This window comes from Kogia breviceps, chromosome 10 (assembly GCF_026419965.1).
Source record: "Kogia breviceps isolate mKogBre1 chromosome 10, mKogBre1 haplotype 1, whole genome shotgun sequence".
Lineage (NCBI taxonomy): Eukaryota > Metazoa > Chordata > Mammalia > Artiodactyla > Physeteridae > Kogia > Kogia breviceps.
In genome coordinates this window covers 91462066-91486003 of record NC_081319.1, presented here as the reverse complement: position 1 = coordinate 91486003, position 23938 = coordinate 91462066, and the positions used below count along the sequence as shown (strand labels likewise).

General features: G+C 39.0%; 1 protein-coding gene across 25 annotated transcripts in view; it reads left to right on the top strand.

Moving 5' to 3' along the window:
• Positions 1 to 23938, top strand: part of CDKAL1 (CDK5 regulatory subunit associated protein 1 like 1) — a 657591-nt gene that overhangs the window by 148299 nt on the left and 485354 nt on the right. For all 25 annotated transcript variants that reach the window (XM_059077869.2, XM_067006689.1, XM_059077873.2 and 22 more), the window contains one exon: positions 21355 to 21451. In XM_059077869.2, coding sequence (XP_058933852.1) covers positions 21355 to 21451 — 97 coding nt within the window. The remainder of the gene's footprint in view (positions 1 to 21354; positions 21452 to 23938) is intronic.

Here is a 23938-nt window from a genome sequence, read left to right as displayed (position 1 = left end):
ATCCTCCCAGACCAGGGCTCGAACCCATGTCCCCTGCATTGGCAGGCGGATTCTCAACCACTGCACCACCAGGGAAGCCCTATATATAAACTTTTAATAAAATTTACCCTCACTTCTTTAAAAATAGAAAGAAAACCTAAATGTAAGGAAAATGATTTATAGGATATTTATAAAGCATTTAATAGAAAAGACAGATTTTTTCCCACTTGTTTTGCAGGGGGGAGATCAGGAATTCTGATTGGATCATGCTTAATTTGAGATGCTTATGAGATACCTGAGTTGATATGTTTGTGTATATGAGGTTGAGGTTTGAGAGGGGTATCTGGGAATCCTTATCCTGGCATATAAAGCCATGAGACCGAGGAAGTTCGCCTAGGAAATTAGGGTAGATAGAGAAGGAGAAGACCAAGGACTAGGATCCAGCAGAGGAGGTTCAGTCGAGGTGGAAGAAGCCAGGAGAGTGTTTTGTCTCAGCAGGCAAGTGAAGGATATGTTTCACGAAGAGGGATTGATCAGCTGTGTAAGTACTGCTGAGAGATTGAGTCAGATGAAGACTGAGAATTGATCGGCTGGATTTGTCAAGAGGGAGTGAGCTGGTGGTGGTTCTTGATGAGCAGTTGCAGTGGAGAGGTGGGGATATAGGACTGATTTGAGTGGACTTAAAATGGAATGAGAGAGTGAGACAGAGTACAGATTGCATCTCAAAGGAGGTTTGCTATAAAGGGAAGCAGAAACGGAGCTAGAGCTGTGTGGGGAAAGGTTTAGAATCAAAGGAGAGGTTTTTTTTTGTTTTTAAGATTGGGTGTTACTGCGTATTTGTATGCTGTTAGATATGATCCATTATCGAGGTAAAAATTGCTTAGTAGAAGGAAAGAGGGTAATTATGGGAGCAGAGTATACAAGAGGGACCAGGATCTAGCACACAAGCAGAAGCATTGGGCTTACATGGCAGTAAGGACAGTGGATTTATTGTAACAGATGTTGATACAGAGCAGGTAGTTTGATAGATGATGCGGTGGTGGAAAGAAAGAGCAATTCTTTTCTGATTGCTTCTGTTTTTCAGTGAAATAAGCAACGTCATCTGCTGAGAACCTTAACGGAGAGGGGCCATGTTAGAGCAACAGAAAATGTTTGCTTTATTTTCTAAATAATATTTAGGAAATATATTCTTCCCTTAGCTGTTGAGTTTTTGTTGTTGTTATGGTGGTTAGCAGTCTATGCCCATACATTTTATTTCAACAGGGAGAACCGAATTTCACTAAGACTTGTGTGGTAGAAATCAAGATTCTGCCTTCTCCCCTCCCACCACCTTTTGAGGATGGGGATTTGAAATTTAGTAACCTTATGTTTTGGTCCTTCTCCTTGTTCTAGTTCTTTAATTTTTCAGTGGTAGAGAGGGAAGATGGTTTCATTGAGTTCAGTTATGTTTTGCAGCGTCTACTTGCTTCCAGGACTTGGGAGTAGTTGAAAATGCATACCTAATACAGTGAAGTGTTCCAACTGAAGCTCTAGTGGCCTACCTACCCTCTAGTGAAAGTGACCCGAGTGGAGACATGCTTTTGTTCAGGTTTTAAGTGAAGTCTTGTCCTTCTCCTTCAGTAGGTGTACAGATCTCCTGCATTTCTTCTGTTTTCTTTGAGTACTTCAGAGTATCCCTTTTTTGCTTTAAGTAGTAGAGACCAATGTTAACTCCTCTCTTATTCTGTATTCCATTTTTCAGCTTGCTTCTCTGAACTTTATTTTCCTCATTTGTAAAGTAAGAATCCCTCACAGGTTCTTGAAGATTTCATGAGGCAGCATGTGATGTATGTGAAAATTGCTGTGGAAAAGCCTAAAGCAGTATAAAAAGCAAAATCCTGTTGTCATGATGATAATTTTCGTTATTCTCTAGAAGACATGGACCATCCTTTAGTCTCTTGGGTTTCACCTTACAGGGGCATTCATTTCTTGTTTTATTATTTCTTATTTTCTGTTAGGGGCTTAATGTAGTGACTTGAGTATTATTTGAGATTTTGATGTGTGGGGTTGAAATTTGAGCACTGTGACACTGGAGGTGGGAGGAAGGAGACTGAATTTATTGCCTGTTTTCTTTTTTTTTATTCTAACTTTTTAAAGCCACAAACTTTCCCTTTTACCACAGTTTTACAAATGAATACATGAAAGCATAAACCAGCATTTAAAATATTAAAAATGAACTTTCTTCTTATATTTTCATTTGCTCATTTTCAAGTCTACTACAGATCAGCTGGGTGTAAAAAGATTGAACATACATTGCAGCTTTTGGGGGGGGGGAATTTTCAAAGAAATTTTTCTTTTTATTGTAATTAAATAAAATTTACTAATTGAGAAAGAAAAAAATTTCGAATGATGTTATTTGCCACTGTGGTATTTTTTCTTAATCTTGGTGGCAAATGCTACCTTTTTGGGGCAGATATTTCTTACGTCAACCAAGATTTTTAGTGCTGGAATACGTATCAGGGTTCATCTTGTTTAACCATTTTCATGTATACGTGAGAAAATTAAAGCTCAGAGACAGAGATTTGTCTTACTGTCAATTCATGGTACAGCTGGGACCTGAATTTAGGTCTCTGGACAGCGTCAGATTTTCCTTCTTGACTGCCCTGCCACTTAAAGCTCACAGTTGTGTTTGCAGAAAGAACGAGAGAAGTTGCCCATACACACTACAGGAGAGCAGGCAGAGGTGCATTCTGTGCACTCTTCACGCTTTTTAATTTTCCTGTCCTTTCAGTGGTATAAATGGTAATTAATTGCCACAAAGTATAGAAAATAAACAAGTTTTTGTGATGTTCTCTTGGAATGTCTTCAGTAATAATTCTGACTGACTTGGTCTTTTCAGTGTCATTCCATTTACCTCCAACAAAGATGGTCAGAGGACCACATACAGTTTTGTTTCTACAAGCGTGCATCGGGGTTCTTCCAGCTAACTGTGACATCCTGTTTACATACCACGGGTTAAAACCGCTTTCATGTGGGTTCTGAGATACAGGGAGTTTGAAAAGGCTTTAGAGATGACTACCACAGCTTTACTTCTCTTCCCCTTTTTGTTTACTGGGAAATCTCTGGTTATTTAGTTCTAGAGTGTTTTTTATTAGAGATTTATTTTAACTTTGTTGTAAAATACAATGATAAGTTTTAAAATTGCAGAACAACGTGGGGGTTAGGGAACTATTTTAAAGCAGAGACCCCTGTCACTGTCCCCCCAGTTCAAGAAATAGAACATTGCTGGCCGCTCTGAAAACCCCTGTATGTTCCCCATCACAGTCACAGCTCTCTCCCTCCTCCACAGATGAGCGCTGTCTTGACTTTTATAATAATCACTTCTGTATGGCTTTATCCCTGTGGCTTTGTCACCCACGTTTTGTTTTTAGACAATGCAGTTAAATCTTGCCCATCTAAGAAAAAAACCTGAAGTGTATTTAAAAATCTCTCTTAATCAATAGGTTCCCCTTCTAGCTCTTTCCTTTCCTTACAACTTACCTGTTGAAGACCTTGGGCCTTTTGACCTGCGAGCTCTCCATGGTCCAGATTTTGCTGATTGCATGTTCAAGTGCAGTTCAGTACCTTCCTCTGTCCTCTGTTTTTGCTGCAACTTGGCAGCCTGTTATAGAGCCTTGGCAGGATTTTAGGTTGAATTGTATCCTTTTATTGGGAGGCTCGTAATGTGTGGTGGTTTCTCTGTTTTCGATGCTACCAGCCGTTGACGTATAACGCCGTGAGTCATTATTTCTTTGGGGTTTGGAAGATGATGGCATTCTATTATATCACCTTGTCAGAGATTAGCTGTAATCATTTGATACGGAGATGTCTCCCCTCATCAGCTATTTGCTCATTGGTAGTTTATAGAGAAAGGCAGGATAAATTCTAGATTCCCTTATTTACCCGATTTCTAAGATAATAAATTGGATCCTGTCATTCTCAGAAGGTGACTGATAGGCCCCCCCCCTTTTTCTTTTTAAAGTATGATTAGAAACTCATGATTTTAAACATATTTGGGCTTCAGTCAATTGCGATTCTTACCCAAGTTCAAATTGTCCTGTCTTTGGCCACTGTGATCCCCTGCAGGTTGATTTCTGTGTCCTTTTGACATGACCCTGGTATTCTTTGATAGCTTCCTTGCTCTCAGGTGGTTTGATAAGATGTTCCAAGCTCATCGTGTACGTTTCTTGTCCCAGACACGGAATCAACCATTTCTCTGAGAAGCCCTGGTTCCTTCAGTGGGAAATGGCATTTCATCACCACACCTGGGTGCTTTGCTGCTGTTGTTGGCTATTGTTCCTAGGCTTTTCCAGTCTTTGCAGTGGACACATCCACACTCAAACACAACTTTTAAGATAAAATACCTCATGAGTTCATATTGACATTTCCAATTTACATTGAAGATTATAGATTTTTACCTTAATCTCATATATTACATATATATTTCCTTCCTTCTTCACCAAGAGTCCTCGTTCTCAAGAACATAGGGGACGATAGGATTTGAATTATCCCATAGCCCTCATTAACTTTATTCTGCTGTATTTATTTATTATTATTTTTTCCTCCCACCAGTTTTATTAAAGATAACAAAGTTCTGTATACAAAATGAGCTAAAGCTGTTGCTTCAAACATGACACCACTTCCCTTAACTAGTGTTTTTTGTTTGTTTGTTTGTTTGTTTTGTTTTTTTGCTGTACGCTGGCCTCTCACTGCTGTGGCCTCTCCCGTTGCGGAGCACAGGCTCCGGACGCACAGGCTCATTGGCCACGGCGCACGGGCCCAGCCGCTCCGCGGCACGTGGGATCTTCCCAGACCGGGGCACGAACCCGTGTCCCCTGCATCGGCAGGCGGACTCTCAACCACTGCGCCACCAGGGAAGCCCTTAACTAGTGTTTTGATAAGCCAGTCCATAGAGGGTCAGAAAGCAGCTTACTATAAAACTAATAGAAAAGTGCCCAGTGCACATTACATGAATGGCCTAATTACTGGAACTCTAATAGTTCTGTAAGATAATTAACGTAAGGTACAATCGAGTCTCTATGACAAGCTGCTGGAGAACTCATACGGAATGTCTTATACATACAATAGTTTCAGAATAATGATAGTACTTGTACATACATCACCAGTCATGATTACTGAAAAAGTTAAAAGGATTGTTTTGCAAATGCTATATCCCCATTGTCCTCCCAAATATTTTTAATGGGAATTCTGTATCTACGTTGTCAAGTCATATAGTCATTACATACTCAGTTTCTCACTTTCAACCCTTATTTGATATTCATTCCATAAATAACTATGTACTTAATGCCTGCCATAGAGACCCCATGTAAATACCCTTCTAGTTACTTTTGGTGGTTTGAAGTACGTTTTAGTAGCTTCCTTAGGAAGGGCCCCTAGGAACAACAGTCTCTTAGTCGTGATACGTTGATACTACTTAGTGTTCCTTATACTGTATATCCAGTCAGTTTTGCTGGATATAAAATTCTTGGGTCACATGTTCTTTCTGGCGTAGAGCACTGGTTTCAAAGTCCGGTGGCAGTGTAATTTTTTTCCCTCCTTATAAGTAATGCATTCTTTTTGCCTAGAAGCTCAAAGGAGTTCTTTCTTTTTCTTAAAGTCCAGTAATTTTATTAGAATGTGTCTTGGTGTTGGTTGTTCTTGGGTAATATAGTATAATCTTCCAATATGTGGACAAAACTTTTAAATTTTTTAATGTAAATTTTCTTGAATTATAATTTTTAGTATTCCCTTCCCTTGCCTTTGGGTTTCTTTTTCTTCTTCAGGAACTCCTCTTATTCATATGATAGATTGTCTTTGCCTGTCTTCAGTAATTGTTACTTTCTCTTGAATCCTGTGGTCTTGCTGAACTACCTTGTTAGTTCTAGTAGCTTTTTATTCCTTTAGGATTTTATCCATATTTGATCATTTCATTTGTGAAGAAACACTTTTGATTCCTTTTCTCTGTGATTGTATGCCTTTTCTTTCCTTATGCCTTAGCAAGGGCCTCCATTACAATATTGAATAAAAGTGGTAAGAATGGGCATCCTTGCCTGTTTCTCATCTTAGGGAGAAAACATGATGTTAGCTGTAGGTTTATTATAGATATCCTTTATCAATTTGAGGAAGTTCTCCTCTAATTTTAGTTTGTGGAGACTTTTTTCATGAATGGATTTTGAAATTTGTCAAATGCTTTTTCTGCTTTTGTTGAGATGATCATTTGGTTTTTCTTTTTCAGTGTGTTAATACAGTAAATGTGGTTCTATTTTTAGGAGCTCTGATTCTAGTTGCTCGCTTAGGGGGTGATAGAAAGGATGATAAGATCACAATTGGCTGAGGAATGGCTTCCTCTTGAGAATATGGGAGCTCTGTGTGTGGTGATTGTGGCGCCGTGGTGGCTTTAAGTCATTCGGTGGCACTGCTCTGCTTACCTGGTTTCAGTGCTAATGTTCACAGGTGCACATATAAGACCTTCTACTTTTATGTTGAGAGCTGTACTTGAGGTCATAACTTGTAGGTAACTCTGGAAGCCAATTGCTGTGAGGCCAGGGGACTCAAATCATTGTTTGTCCATCTTTAATTACGGAGATCAGCTTTTCCTAGGCTCCTTTCACCTTTGATTTATAGGTTTTCTTTGGAAAAGTCACTGTTTTTTTTCTTAAGTTTTACACAAATGCTCCATGACTTCGGTTGCTCGTGTCCCCTTTCCCATGTATAAATTATGTCTTCTCTGGAATCTTGGGAAGGTGCAGAGGTGTTTCTGTTCATTTGGTCATCTCAGCTCTCTGCTGGGATCAAAGTACATAATTTGGCTTTACCTTTTAGAAGGAGTAAGAATATAGTAAATTTCCACACCTATTTTTTGTATTTTAAGTAAGGCACTGGTGACAGCAGCTGCTGTGGTTCCAGTTGTAACATGCTCCTCCATAGCGATTTTTCTGCAGTAATTCTGAATGTAATTCTCTTATTTCTTTCAAGTCCCATTTCTTTTTTTTAGCTTCAGATTAAGGATTTTTTATATTATTTATGTGACCGTAACAGTCTAAATTTTTTTTTCATGTGTAAAAATACAGGTAATATGTAGTACCTTATTAGTTCTGAGATAAAAATGAGAGAATATCAGTCTAATAGAGTGTTGTTTTTCTCTCTTTTTCTCATATATATATATAGGTATGTATGTGTATACTCCTGTGCATTAGTAAAATATAGTTACTTAAAGGGCCAATTAATTGATTAATTTCAGTAGAATTCAGAGAAAAATCTCCAGAGGGAAATGGAACCTTTAAATTAACCATGGATGTCAGCTAGCCTTAATAATTAAAAAAGCATCCCAAGAATGACATGCTTTGTTTCTACATATAAAGGGAAGTGGATAATTAACAAGATTATACAGTTAAAGCAAACCAAATCTTTCTTTTCATCCTTAACGTATATAATTTTTCACCCCACATATTTCGAACTTGCTACGTAGTGCTTGTTCCGTAAGTATTAGTTGATTAAATAAAATTTTTTAAATTGCTGCAGTCCTCTGTTGTTTTTCATGTATACACACAGCCTTTTCATTGTTTTTTCTGTTCCCCATGGCGACAACATTGAACATGGAAGAGACATTCTGAACATGTTTTGTGTGGCCCAGAGGGAGCCTGTAGTCTCTTTCTGTATGACTCTGCTGAGAATAATGAAGTAATAATGAAGAAATCCTCTCTTTACTTTATTATGGTATACTTTGGTTTAAGTCGTGTTGCTAAATGGTGAATGTCATCTGCTTGGTTATTTCAGTTGATAATTTGAATTGATGTCAGTCTGACGTTGGTATCAGGGTGATGAAGTTTGTCCTTTGCTGGCATTGCAAACAGGAAAAACGTGACAGTTTTTTTTCCCCATCAAAATGGATTTTGTTTTGTACATTGATGTTGGTAAATGGGGCATTTTCACGTAGAAGGCAGTGTTTGTTTCACTGAAATTGCTTTGCTTTTTGGGACTAGAGTTGAGTAGTGGCTCCAAGGTTTGTCTGTGACCAGCTATGTTGGTTGCTGCTGTAAAAAAATCTTTTATTTTCTTGTGAAGTTAAAAAAAAAAAAAAAAGTTGTATTTGTGATCAGTACCTTTCTGAACTGAGGTCAGAGTAATTATAACTAATAGCTGTATTACTTTTCTGAAGATAAAATGAAAATTAAAAAATATTTTTTAAAGAACCAGTGATGGACAAAGGAGAGAGTTGAAAGGAAAACCGTGCTGTTTAAACACTAAGAAAATTGTTCTTAAGAATATGATAGTAATTCTTATGAACTGTTTATTTGATCTGTGAAAGAGTCTGAGGACTTACCATAAAATTCAAATGTACATAAATGGTGTTGACACTAATCAAAGGTAGTTCCTCTGATTGGATTATCTGTGTTTCTGACGATGAAAAAGATGGATTCCTGCTTAGTGTTGGCCTTATTAAATTTTAAGAGCCATAAGCATTGCTCTTAATCACAACTTTAGTTACTGATTGATTCTAGTGTTATTTCCTGTTAATTGGTTTTCCATTCGTTTATTAAATTGCAAGAGGTTTCTTGAAAATGTGCTGTGAGTTGTGTAAAATGAATTATATCTAGGCATTGCCCTTAGGGAGCTTATAGTCTTGTAGGGGAGAGAAATCTATTGGAAGAGCTATTGATATATATCTATTGATATAGTATCAATACTGTGGGTCAGTGCTGAAGATTATAAATTATTTGCCATAAGAACAGTACTGATAATTCCTTCTGTATTAGCTAGTTCAACTAGAATATGTTAAAAATAATTTTTTTAATAGTGCCCTGAAATACTGATATTCTCTGCCTCTTGCGCCTCCAATGAAACCTCTCTATCATGCAGGAGTTAAGAGCTGGCTGAAACGCAGTTAAGCAGCTTGACTTGGTCTCTTCTGTTGCCTCAGTCCTGTAGGTATAAATTAGCCAAAGACACAACTCCCGCGGGTTCTTACCTTTTCCAGGGCACTGGTGCCTCTTGCTTGGCCACTTTTTAATTGTGTTATTTTAAATAACAAAGCACTTTTCTGTTACCTCCTCCAGGGGATCAGTTTTTCCATTAACTAATGCCTCTTTGGAAAAGTGACTTTGAAAAAGATGTAAAAACTTGAAAATTTTGTTTAGGAACCTTTTATAAGCATTTACAACAGCTTTTTATTCAGACTGTATCTAAATTCTAATTTTTTCTGGGTCTCCCACCAGAAACCATGTTGGGATCTAATAGTACTGTAGCTCATACTGTATTTAGGTTGGAACTCTAAATAAGACCAAGTATGCATTTTCCTTCAGAACTTTTATCCCTGTAATCCCATTAAAAAAATAAATTTATTTATTTACATTTATTTTTGGCTGCATTGGGTCTTCGTTGCTGCACATGAGCTTTCTCTAGTTGCGGTGAGCGGGGGCTACTCTTCGTTGCCGTGCGCGGGCTTCTCATTGCGGTGGCTTCTCTTGTTGCGGAGCACCGGCTCTAGGTGTGCGGGCTTAGCAGTTGTGGCTCGCGGGCTCTAGAGCGCAGGCTCAGTAGTTGTGGCGCACTGGCTTAGTTGCTCCGCAGCATGTGAGATCTTCCCAGACCAGGGCTCAAACCCATGTCCCCTGCATTGGCAGGCAGATTCTTAACCACTGTGCCACCAGGGAAGTCCTGTAATCCCATTTTTAATTGGAACCAGAACTGTAAATTTCCCTCATTCCTTGCTCAAAATATAGATTCCTGTCGTAATTTAATTTTGGTCTTTCTTGGTGAATGTGATAATTAGAGTAAACTATAATGAAATGTGAAAATTGGATGGTGAATTGAATAAATGTAACAGCTGATCAGGGCATCTCTTTTCAGTGTCACTTTATTAATGTCTTCCTATATACTGATATACCTCGGAATTTTATTTTTAAAAAAAACTTCTTTTCTTTTTCCTTTCTCTCTTTGTTCCTTTCCTCTGTTGAAGGGTATTACCATCTAAAGTGTTTGCTATGAGTAGAGCATTGGTGTATTGATCTTAGGGAGGTGAAGTAATTACAGATTTGCTTTTCATTTTATGGGGATAATCTCCATAATAGGAATATACATGTCATATACTTTGGGTTATTTTTTTTTAATGTTAATCCTTTTAAGGAAGGAGTGTTTTACTTACATTAACTAGCTTATCAAGAAGAAAATAATTGATTCAAATACTAAGTGCTGTGCAAGTCCTAAGTGCAGTTTTTTGGGTTTTTTGTTTGTGTTTGTTTGTTTGTTTTTACATCTTTATTGGGGTATAATTGCTTTACAGTGTTGTCTTAGTTTCTGCTGTACAACAAAGTGAATCAGCTATTTGTATACATATATTCCCATATCCCCTCCTTCTTGAGCCTCCCTCCCACCCTCCCTATCCCACCCCTCTAGGTGGTGACAAAGCACCCAGCTGATCTCCCTGTGCTGTGCGGCTGCTTTCCACTAGCTATCTGTTTTACATTTGGTAGTGTATATATGTCCATGCCACTCTCTCACTTCATCCCAGCTTCCCCTTCCCACCCTGTGTTCTCAAGCCTGTTCTCTACATCTGCATCTTTATTCCTGCCCCGCCACTAGGTTCGTTGGGACCATTTTTCTAGATTCCATATATATCTAAATGCAGTTTTAAATGTAGTGAGGTATCATATATACAGGGGTCTGATTTTCACTAGCCTCACTCATCTTACTTTGCTTTGGATCTTGAAGTTACATAAAAAAATCCACTGAACCTTACACTTCATGATGTAGGGTAGGGAAAAAAATACATACATCTCTTTGTATGTACGCTCTTAGGTTCAGCAACTGGGGCATGTGAATCAAAGTGATAAAAGACAGACTAACGGGAAAAACAAAACAAAACAGTTGTAATTATGCAAGTATGCAGGAGTTAGAATTTGGAGATTATATACCATCTTAACAAAGGGGGTAAAGAGTGGAGAAGAGTTTAGATAAAGGAAAAAGGGGCTTATTGGGGAGGTGTAAATTATGAGAAGGTGATTAGGAAATATATGATAAATAAGGCTTTTTAGTAAGGCTTGTTATGCAGGTAAGAGTCTGGTGATAAGAGCTGTCTCTGGAGTAGTTCTCTTCCTGGTACTAGAGAGGGAGACACCTTTACAAATGGAAATTTATGTCCTGCTTTTACCCAGATGGGAGAGGGGAGTGAGCTTTTTTCCTGAGTCTGCTGTTTCTTAATTACCTTCATCTCAAAAGACTTCGTATTCCAACGTGGCATATTTTGGGGTTGCATATTCTGGTCCCCTTAAATGAGAAGAGAAAGTTCTAGGTGACTGATAACATTACACCAGATATTCTGAGGCCTACTAATCCTTTATTTGAGCCTGCAGTAACCCCTCCCATTTGAACTCAGAGCACTGAAGTTATTTTGCAGCATTTCACTTAAAAAAATAAAATATTAAGGTATATTTTATAATGTACATAATACATTAATATAGTACTCCATGTGTATGATTTATATACAGTTGTATGTATTTATGTATTTGAGGTCCATCTCTCTTTTTTTTTTTAACTGGTGGGTACCTTGATAAAAAGTTTGGTGAGGCTTCCCTGGTGGTGCTGTGGTTAAGAATCCACCTGCCAATGCAGGGAACACACGTTTGAGCCCTGGTCCGGGAAGATCCCACACGTTGCAGAGCAACTAAGCCCGTGAGCCACAACTACTGAAACCCACATGCCTAGAGCCTGTGCTCTGCAACCAGAGAAGCCACTGCTCTGAGAAGCCTGTGCACCGCAATGAAGAGTAGCCCCCGCTCGCCGCAACTAGAGAAAGCCCGCGCACAGCAACGAACACCCAACACAGCCAAAAATAAAATAAATTAAAAAAAAAAAGTTTGGTAACCACTGCTCTGTAAATTTATTTGTTCTTTTTGATGTTCCAACCTTGTACTTAAAATATTGATTTGTATGTCTGTTCAGTTTGCATATTTCAAACTTTCTTTTTTGGTCTTTCTAACTTCCTGTGTATTCCTTGAGGCACAAATTCCTCTTGGTATCTGACAGACCTCTAAGCATATATTGTACACATAATAGACACAAAATATTTCATTAATGAATTTGTGAAAAAATCATATATAAAATGAAGTTTTTGATTGTTGTCATTTATTCCAGAAATTTTTGTAGATTCATTGCATGGCAGTTAGAAATGGTGGTGGTAGATTGAATAGACAAGTTAGAAATATATTGAGAATTAATAGCTGACACAACAGAAAGAGAAGAATCAATATATATGGCTTACTGAGATTATTTATTATGGGGCCATACAACCTTATGGATCTTGGTAACCCCTGGCTTAGGACATCATTATATCAAGACAAAGGGCAGTGATGGATGACTGCCAGTACTGTCTTTACTTTGACCTTGGGCAGTCTGTTTAATCTTCTAATCCTCAGTTTCCTCTTTTATAAGTGAAATGATAGGGCTAGAAAGTTTTGGATGTCTCTTACAGATGTGAAATTCCATGTCCACTGTGATTATCTAAGGCAGTCAACTGTAGGTTCAGTTAGATTCACTGTATCTTGTGTAATAAGAAATGTAAGCATGCCATGTATTTTAGAAACATTTCCTTGAGAATGGTTATGTATGTTTTGCCTGGCGTGTAGGCCAGTGTGTAGGGAATAAAGCTTTGGGAGGTGAAAGAAGGCAAATTAGAATGAATAAGTGGAAGCTATCTAGAGGTAGAGTTTAATAATAAGAACATATGGACAAAAACATGTGTACAGTGATTGAACAGGAAATTTTTGAAGTAATGAACTTCCTGCCATCGAGGAAGTAAAGCAGAAGCCCCATGATCATTTATAAGGAATGTTGTAGAACATATTAAACATTTGGGTAAAATTTATTTAACTGGGCAACCTTCCTATCCAAGAGGATGTCTGGGGATGTTGGGGAGTGCTGTGAGGTTACCTAGAGTAAGTTAGGGAGGTAGATAGGGAGGAATATGGCACATCATCCTCTGAAATTGGTCCTTTTCCCAGCGTGATGGCCGCCGAGGAGCTGGTCCTGATGCCTTACCACAGATGCTGGGGAATCTTTCCCTTGCCCTGTTTTGGTGTCAGGCTTTTGAAAACGGTGTTGAGTGTCTTCTTTATTTTCTTAACTCCTTATCCAACAGAGATAACTATTATTTACACTTTGGAATATTTCCTTTCAGAATCCCTGGCAGGATTCGGAGGCAAGCATCTTCCTGTAAGCCTGAGGAATCTTTCCCGTTCTCTGAACTTGAATCCCTTTGGAGCATGAGGCTACCCAGGCCCACCTGGTGCTCTCTTACTGTGTTTCTTATCCTCTGGTGAGCGTGCAAGCGCAAGTCACCCATTTTCTGATTTCTGCAGGAGGTTCTTCTTCTTACTTCTTGCCGTCTCTCCTGTCTTTGGTCTCTCCCCCTCCCCCCATCACTGTTCCCTTATAGCTTTTTTAAAAAAACATTTTGATACTTCTCACTGAAATTCCCTTTTCTGTAATGAAGCAACCTTCCTTACGCTGTTAACCTCTTCACAGAAGTCTGTGTCCTTGTCGGTTATACCTCAGTGAAGCTGGGAAGAAAAAAAGTCCATGCCCTATTCTCACCATCTTTCTTAAAGTCACAGAATCCCTTCTTCAAACAAAATATTTCACAGACTCTTGATAGGTAGAGCAGACGAAAGCGCAGGGACGGGATGTAGGAGGAAGAGGAGGTCTCTGGTCCTCCTTGCTCCTCCCCCTCTGTGTCCCTGACCTCGCCCCTTGGGGACCTCACTGGGAGCCGGCGTTCCACAGCCCTGCGTTCAGGGGGGCTTCCTCTCCTTCAGAACTGGGTCCCCTCGTGTCTCTTTACATGGGCACACGCTTCTTCTCCCACGGGGCTGTCGCAGCTGTCCGCGCTACCTCGGCATCTCTGTCCTTCCCCTGCACGCAGAAACCTGGGCTGTGAGGCCTATTTCTTCCTTTTCTCACTAGATTGCGAGAACACCTTGAGCGCAGAGACTTATCCTTTTATTTTTTTGTTCCCTTGTGTTCAGCATGGGGTGAGTGACTGAATGGTAGAAGGGAAAAATAAAATGCTGAATTAACGACTTTTCAATAAATGATAGTTCTTAGAGGTGAACCCAGGAACTTACATTGCAGTAAGCACAATACAGGAAACCTATTGAACCTGACTGAAATCAAGTGGGAATTTCTTCACTGGTTTTATATGGCCATTTATTTCATCAGGGAATGGCAACTTGTTATATCCAGATACACTTTAAAGAAATGGCTGCTGTGTCTCAAAGGATTAACTATTGTACTGTGATAATCTGCCTCAGGTGCCTACTTTGTTTGCCACTGTTGTTAAGTGTTGAGAAACTTTTACCCTTTGGACTCCTCTTTTCTAGTGCAATGAAGACCATTCCCCGTGTGGTAACATTCTTTCTTCTCATGGGGCATAAAATGTGCAATTACGTTTTTAGCTCTGTTGGTTAAAATAATATTCAGTGTTGTGACCCTGAGATTAAACCCCAGTTACTTTGGATTTGAATGTCTCCAGACAGCCCCACTTACCTATTTGAATATATCTGTTTGCATTATTTTTTAGACTGATAAATCCTATCAAGACTTAGAGTAACTTTATTTTCAACTTTTGGTGGCTCCTAGCCTAACTCTGCAAGTCTTGATAACAGGCATGTATGGAGACAGTTGCATTGTTGCTGCAAACTCTTTCCTCCTCGACTGGTTGTTCCAGAATTTAAAGAAGGGCGTCATGGTTATGGAAATAGATCACAAACATAGATCCTTAGTTGTTTTATCTTAGATTATCTGCTGAGGTGTTTTTATGAGTTTCACATGGCTACATGCCTGTCCATAAATACTTAAAATAGTGTCCTCTCACTTGAGTATTTGAATGCAGGCATTACTCACTTGCAGAGTAGTTAAGAGTGCTTGCTTTGCCTAGAAACTGATTGGTTTTGACCCTTCTTCCAGTACTGCTGTTTGTAGAGGGGTATCAGTATACATTTAGAAATTAAAATATCAGATGTATATTTAAGAATACCTTTTCATAAAAGAAAATTTTGATTGAGGATTTAGATATTACTATGAGTGTTTTTATATAGGTTAAAGATCACTTTGCAGGAAGGATATACGGAATAAGAGAAATGAACCTGGAGAAGAAGCAACATTTCCTCTTTATCTGCTACTTATAGAGAACTGAGTTTTTCTCTATAGATCCATGAATTTACTGCTCTTCTATTAGAGCGTGATTTTGTTCACAAGACTCAGGAAAACAAGAGCTGTGAAATATTACATTGTGTTTCTACTTTGAAGACATTCAGTACATTATAATCTGTGTCAATTTCTGTGTTGTTTTAATCAAGAAATGTTTGCTCCAATGTTTATTACACAATCAAAACTCAAGTTTGATTGATGTTCTGAAACGTAGGATTCGAGGACTCAGGAGGTCCTGGGCGCTCATCCCAGCTCCAGCACTAAATCCACAAAGTGTGGAACTTTGCACCTCGACCATTGCGTCTTCTTGAATATCAATTTTCTCATCTGTGAGATAATGATATTATATCATCTTTATGTGTTTTCTACGATGCTGTGAATTTTAAGATTCTGTACAAATTATTTCTTTCATTTGGTGCTTGGCAGAAAAGAAGAAAAGGTTTCTTTATGTTTTCTTTATTACTCAAGTTAATGCTCTAGACAAGGATACATCTCTGTTTTAATTTAGAAATGCGTTTCAAGAAAATATGAATGATTATATTGAATTAACTTTACATTCAATTTTTATTTTACTATATGTGCTGCCGAAGCGAGCACTCAATTTTCATTTTAATTGACATTTCAAAGCTATCGAAAATGAAAACATGGAAATTTATAGTATTTTAAAATTTCTTAAGGTATTATTCTTACCAGCATTCATGTTGAAGGATAAGGCTTTAAAAAATATGTCTGGGGCTTCCCTGGTGGCGCAGTGGTTGTGAGTCCGCCTGCTGATGCAGGGGACGCGGGTTCGTGCCCCGGTCCGGGAAGATCCCACGTGCCTCGGAGCGGCTGGGCCCGTGAGCCATGGCCGCTGAGCCTGTGCGTCCGGAGCCTGTGCTCCGCAACGGGAGAGGCCACAGCAGTGAGAGGCCCGCGTACCCCGCCCCCCCCCCCCACACACACACAGTCTGTGCTGGGTACATTTCTAAAGAAAAAATTTTCAGGCCTTATTTCAGGCTTATAAACCTGAGCAAAGCTTACTAAACAAGAAGAACAGGATGTAAGAAAGGAATGTTTAGAACAAGAACACTCTTTGAGAAATTGCATTAAAACTTTTGATGCTTTATTTGGTCACAGAGTGTAGCATCAATATTCCGTAGCTGGGCTATGATTTTTGGCTAATAGTTCTGGTCTACCCTAGCACTTTAAAGCCAAATTCAATAAAAACATGAAATAATATTTTAAATAAATTATTTAAACATCTCTATTTTGAAATTTCCTCTTAATTTTCTGGTGTTCTGCTTACTCCCTAAAATCAGCCTCGGACTGTTCTTTCATGACCTGGTCTAGTGTTGATAAAGTCGGCAGAACGCTTTCTCTGGGTTGTTGTATATTGGCTACACTGTTTTCAAATATGTTATACAACTAACTATATAATGGTGACCTTGATGAAGTACATATAAATGCTAACCATGATTATTATTGCTATTATAGTATTGTTGGTGGTGATACTACCTTTTTTTGTTTATGACACCAATATTTTTTAGCCTATGAGAATGCGTCTGCATTGCTAAAGAACCGTACAGTTTTGTACTCAATAAGGATTCTCTCCATCCCTTTAGGGATTGTTGCATCCACTGTCATTGACCATCACTTTGGGATACATTTCAAAAATCTACCCCCAGCTCTATTGCCAGCTAGCTGAATTGCATCCAGAGACTTGATGGGCATTAGCAGAACCTCAGATTTGGTGTGTCCTATTGGAATTTCCTTCTCTCCCAGGACTCAGCTTCTGTTGACAGCTAGTGGCACCACTTTTCTGTTATCTTCTCAGACTAGGGATCGGCAGCCTCTGGCCTTTGGGCCAAATCTGACCTGCTGCTTGTTTTTATTTTTTTATTTTTTATTTTTTTAAAAATATTTATTTATTTATTTATTTTTGGCTGTGTTGGGTTTTCGTTTCTGTGCGAGGGCTTTCTCTAGTCGCAGCGAGCGGGGGCCACTCTTCATCGCGGTGCGCGGGCCTCTCACTATCACGGCCTCTCTTGTTGCACAGGCTCCAGACGCGCAGGCTCAGTGGCCGTGGCGCACGGGCTTAACCGCTCCGCGGCATGTGGGATCCTCCCAGGCCAGGGCCCGAACCCGTGTGCCCTGCATTGGCAGGCAGACTCTCAACCACTGCGCCACCAGGGGAGCCCCTGCTGCTTGTTTTTAAACAAGTTTTGTTGGAATGGAGATGTACCCATTTGTTTGAAGTATTGTGTCTATCTGCTTTTGCTCTACGCTGGCAGAGTTAAGCAATTACAACAGAGACCTGTGATCACCAAAGCCTGAAGTAATTTACTCTCTGGCTCTTTTTAGAAAATGTCTGTTAATCCCTGCCTCAGATTCAAAACCTTGACATCACCTTTGATTCATCCTTGGGGTTTCTCAAGTATATTCCAGCAGGAGAACTCATCTCCGTTTAACTTTTTCTTTTCTTTTTTTTTTTTTTAAATCCTGCACATGTGTTCAGGTCCTCACATCCTTTTGCCTAGCATATTAAATGAATTTCCCCAACCACTGCCTTCTTTTCCCCGTGTATTTCATTTTGCACCTTGCCACCAGGGTCCTGTTCTCAAAGTATGGCTCTACTCTGTGTCCACTCTGCCACCAAAATGTAAAGTTTTCCCACTGCCCACTACATTGGAGCCTGGCCAGTCTTTTTTGTAAGGCTCCTTCCACAATATGAGCCCTGTGAGTCTCCCTTATATAGAAATTCTTTCTATAATGAAATGCTTTCCCCCTAACTTCCTCCCTTCTTGCTGTTGTCCGTGGTGTAACAACTTCCTGGAGCTTTTCCTGCCTCCATTTCACCCTCTCCAGCTCCTGTCTCCCCTTAAAATCCTCTCCACTTTTTTCATAAAGCTTTTTACTGTATTTTTCTGTGTGCATATTCTTTGTCCCTCCATGATATGTTGCCTGTACATCTTTCTGTCACGTTAGGGCATTTTACTTGATGCTGTGTTGTTTATGTTCTTTTACATCTCATCTCATCCATTGTAAACCAGAAGCTCGTCGAGTGTAAAGTGCCTATCTTCCTCTTACTGTGGTCCCTTAAACCCTCACTATCATGTCTTAGATGTGCTTAATAATTAAGTAATTGAATCACATTATTGGAAGCCAGCTTTTTTAAAAAAATAAATTTATTTTATTTTTATTTATTTTTGGCTGCGTTGGGTGTTTGTTGCTGCGTGCGGGCTTTCTCTAGCTGCGGTGAGCGGGGGCTACTCTTCGGTGCGGTGCGTGGGCTTCTCACCGCGGTGACTTCTCTTGTTGAGCACGGGCTCTAGGCATGCAGGCTTCAGTGGTTGTGGCACACAGGCTCAGTAGTTGTGGCTTGCGGGCTCTAGAGTGCAGGCTCAGTAGTTGTGGTGCACAGGCTTAGCTGCTCTGCGACATGTGGGATCTTCCCGGACCAGGGCTCAAACCCGTGTCCCCAGCATTGGTATGGAGATTCTTACCCACTGTGCCACCAGGGAAACGCTGGTAGCCAGCTTTTTAATTTGGATTTAATAATTGGTGACCTCACAGACCCTTGAACATTTGGCAGCGATTCTAGGTGCATAGCTAAAGTTTGTGAAGAAACCAGATATTATTTCCTTGTACATGTTATTAATGTAAATGGAAAGTTTTTTTGTTTGATAAGGTATTTCACATTTACTACAAGAAAACTATTTGTGTGCAATGGTGTGCTTGGTACTGATAAAAAAAAGAAAAAAAAGTAAAACCAAGTGGCAGAGCCAGGCAGTAATTCTCTTGGATATGTTAAGCAATCTACCAGCGTCAGATTTTCTTGATTCTATTGACAAGCTTTTTCAGGATTCCAAATGGAAAAGTTATACCAGAGTACTTTAAGAAGTTACGGACGTGAAATGCTTACGGATGCTGTTAAACTAGTATTTTGTCCTCCGCCCGTTCATTCATTTAATCACTCTCTGCAGACTTTCCAGGGCTTTTGGTGTGGCTGTTGATCACCCACAGCTAGTTCTGTTAACCATCCCCTGCCACCTTTTTTAGGCTTTCCGTTCTGAATTTGTAGCCTTGAAAAAGTTGACAGAAACAAAAAAGGGTGCCAGGTATAGAGACTTTTCACTTCATGGTGGTGTAGTCTAAAAGTTACAAGCCTAGAAGCTGGACTGCTGATTCCCTTAGCTTTCTGTGTTGGTTTCAGAAACCTAGACGTTGCCCGGGGTGGGGGGCTCAGAAACACAGTTGGTGTACAGAACACAATACCCGAGCAACCAGTGGAAAAAAGTAAACAAAGCATCACAAGTCCCAAACCCACATACTTGAAAAAGAATTGAAGACTTAAAATTTTAATATAAATGGGTAAAGAATATGAATGGTTTCTAGGAAAAGTTGTTAGCTCTGCTTGGTTAGCCACTGTCTTCTAGCACAGAAACCGTGTTTGCTGAATGCATGTGTGCCCAGATAAATGAGTAACGCCCACATAAAATATATCCCAACTTCCTCCTAAGTAAAGAAATGCCTAATAAAATAACCAGACATGTATACCCTTGAACCAACGTTTCTACTTCTTAGAATTTATGTTAGGGAAATTTAGCATAGATTTCACATCTAGGTTTTTATAATCCAGAAATACTGTCTCAAATATTCAAAGATGATCTATCCATCCACATGTATTTGGACGTGTTATGTGTGTGCATATGTCTATATGCATGTGTATTGTGAAAAAATTTGTAATAGTGAAAAACTGGAAATAACCTAAATGCCTATCAGAACACAAATAGTTAAGCTGTAGTATACCCACATTGTAATGTTTAAAAAGGATGAGGTTCCACTGCTGGGTATCTATCCAGGATATATAAATACTAATTCAAAGAGATATGTGCATTCCCTATGTTCTTAGCACCATTGTTTACAATTGCCAAGATAAGGAAGCAACCTAAGTATCCCTCAGCAGATGAATGGATAAAGAAGATGTGGTGTATAGACACACACACACACACACACAATGGAATACCACTCGGCCATAAAAAAGAACAAAATTGTGCCATTTGTAACAGTAGGGATGGACATGGAAGGTATTATGCTGAGTGAAATAAGTCAGAGAAAGACAAATACTGTATGATATCACTTACATGTGGAATCTAAAAAATAAAACAAACTAGTGAATTTAACAAAAAATAACAGATACATAAAACAAACAAGTGGTTACCAGTGGGGAGAAGGAAGGGGTTCGGGCAAGATAGGGGTAAGGGATTAAGAGGTACAAACTACTATGTATAAAGTAAGTAAGCTATAAGCTATAGGGATATATTGTATGACATGGGGAATATAGCCAGTGTTTTATAATAACTATAAATGGAGTATAACCTTTAAAAATTGTGCGTCACTATGTTGTACACCTGTAACTTCAATAATATTGTACATCAACTAAACTTCAATTAAAAAAATAAAATACAAGAAAAAAGGGGTGAGGCTGATCTTTAAAGAAACAAAAGGAAAGATACACAAGGTGTATTGGGTGGAAGTTGTAAAACAAAACATTGTTTCATCTTTGTGTATTTATAGTGAACACAGGTCTAGTTACACATCATACCTGCGTATGAGAGGGATTGTCTGGACATAAGCATAAATAATCTATGAGTTGTAGACAGTCTCTGAGGAACATAAGTGAGCTGATGTGTGAATTCTCAGGATAGAGGGAGTATTATACCTTCTATTTCTTACGTGTCTGTTCAATTTTTTCAATGTATATTTTACTTTTATACTAGACAAAAGACTGGGGGATCATATAGTATGTTTTAATATTAATATTTAAAATAATGAATGATTTAAAATAATCAAATGGCTAATGTCTGTCTGGAAAATGTGGGTTTTCAAGAATGATTTATATCCTCGAATATTCTATGTAAGTAAAATTTTTTGTTTTATAATGAGGTTGTAATGAAAGACATTATCAGATTGGACTGCCATTGTGTTGTTTATGGTGTGATAAATAGACACATAGTTCAGAAGTCTGATTATAATGCGTCTTTTTTGAAGCAGTTGTAAGAAAATCCTGTCTTGCTATGTTTTAGGGAGCTTAACGAGTACTAACGTCGGTTTCCAAGGGTACGCTTGTGAGGAAAAGAATTAACACTGTTTTCTCTTCCCTCTTTTCAGAAAAGCTCAAGAGGAGAACAAGAAAATAGTGCTTGCAGGATGTGTTCCTCAGGCGCAGCCTCGTCAGGACTACCTTAAAGGACTGAGCGTCATAGGGGTGAGCTTGTGCCGGACCGGAGAAAGCCGGCCCTACGCCGTTGGAGCTCGTCACGGCTCCGCATTTTAGTTTCTATTTCTGGGTTATCCGCAAGCTAGGTTACACGTCTGGCTGTCCTTAACTTACTTTTTCCCTGTTGCCACGGAAACTTTGTCATGTCTGTGTAACGTCTGAACCTAGTGCGGAAACATGTTCCAGGTTCTCATTTAAAAAGAAAAAAAATTACACAATAAAAAGCCGTAGTATGGCATTTAAGGTCGTTCATTTTAAGCTGGTCTCTGTCCAGCACTGTCTCTTGCCATATCGTACTATGCAGGTGTCTTTTTTGGAATGTCCCACTTCCATCTTCCTCATTCCCCAGGACGTGGCTTCACCACTGCCCCTTCTCTCAGCCGGCCCTGACTGCTCTGCGCACGTGGCTCTGGGCTCCTTGCACTTACTACGCAGTTACCTTTCCATTTGCTCTCTCAGCGTTTCACAGAGTTGTCTTTTGGGGGTAAACTTATGCGGTTTTTTGAAAACAGCCCACCTCTATTTTTGAATTATTAGCTCCACGCTGACAGCTTTTCAGTCTTTTTTTAAGCGCCCACCACGTTTCTCCAGCCTTTCCCAAGGTGCCTGAGATACAGTAGGCATCCTTTCAATCACTGTTTGCTGACTGACTGCATGAAAGAAGCTTCCTTTTGTGCTTCTGTTGTTGGTGTGCTTCTTTCCCTGTTGGGCGGTAAGTTCTGTGGAGTCAGGGGATGACTACTTACTATATCTTTCTTATTCCTCGTGGACAGCACTGTTCACAAGTGCCCAGAGGCAGTTAGCATTCAGACAGTACTTGTTGACCAAGTGGTGGTGTTCTATGCGTCCCACCGTTCTGTTATAGCTGTACTCACTCTGCTTAGTAATGATCTTCTTTTAAAGAGGCTCTATTAATTTAAAAACATATATATATAAATATTGTATGCTCATAGAAAAAATTGTATGAAAAATTGGCATCTGGATTGAAACTTACTGGATTTTTTTCCCTTATTTGATGTACTGTTGATAGGTTCTTATACTGTATTCTCAGTGTAGTGAACTTGTTTTCTGCTGTGAAGTCCTTGCCCCACTGGCAAATTTAATAATCTTTGAACAAACATTCTCACGTTAAACAAACAGAACCCGAATGTCTGGGAACTTTAGTTTGTTTTCACCACTTGTCTGTTTGCATTTTGATTTCTCTTGCTTTAAGGAATGAACTGAATATGGACTCCTGAGTTATCTTTTCATGTCAGACTAACTTTCTCCATAAACATAATCCTGCTGTGTTAAGGAAATAGAAAACTAGTTAGAATTCTCTTTTAGAGATAAAGCGTGGTAAAAGCTTAGAATTCATCTTTGAGTAGTTCATCTCAAGGAATTAAGTTCCCAGAATAGTAGAATTTCTGTAGTATGGCAAAAGTCTCTTCTCTGTGTACCTTATGGTGACATTTCCCTGAACTCCACTGTGTGTTGTGAAGAGCTAAGTGTATGTGAGTATGTTGGGGAGATTCTCAAGATGGTGGGTGAGAGGATGCCCAGTGCTGGTGATACGGAGCGCTGTGTTCCGGGATGAAGTGAACTCGTGGGTCTGGCAGGTAAACATATTGTTTCCGCATTTAATCTAGCATGCTTTATGTTCTGTCTCTTTGTCTCATTTTATCACCATTAAAATTCTTTATATTTATTTAGCTTCTTTATAATTGGAGAAACAATACATGTTTGAAAAAGTGAATGGAATGAAAATTCATAATCCTCTCACCCTAACACAATAATTATCCCCTTCAGACTTTTAACCTCTGCATATTTGACTTAATTGTAATATCAAAACTATTTTGTGTCCTTATTTTTCCATGAGATTTTATTCCATGAGCTCTTTAACCATTTTAAGTCCTGTGTTAATTTTCTGCTGAAGGGTATACCATAAGTTACTTAGCTGTTCTTAATTGTTGGATATAAGTAGTTTTCTAATTTTTAGGAAATGTACATCATACAATAATGCTCATAAAGGGCTTTTTAAATTTAAGATCAGTATATTGTGAAAAGTTTCCAAAACTAGAATTGCACTAACAATAACAACATTTTGGGGTTGTAGTTTAATTATATCTTCAGCATTTGGTATTATTACTAAAGTATAAGATTGTTCTTTGTCAACATCATTTTATAGAGCATTTTTATCTGTGGCAGGTATATGACATCTATCAGAACTGACACTTTATATATAAAAATTATGTACAGGAGAACTGAAAATTTTGAAGAAAATCTGGAGAAGGACACTAATATTATTTATAATTGGCGTTTGGAGAGATCTGTTTCTGAATATAATGTTGAACTGCTGCAAAATCAGAAACCTTCTGAAACATAGTGAGTTACAGTCAAGTGAAGAAATGAATTAGGGGCTTCCCTGGTGGCACAGTGGTTAAGAATCCACCTGCCAATGCAGGGGACATGGGTGTGAGCCGTGGTCTGGGAAGA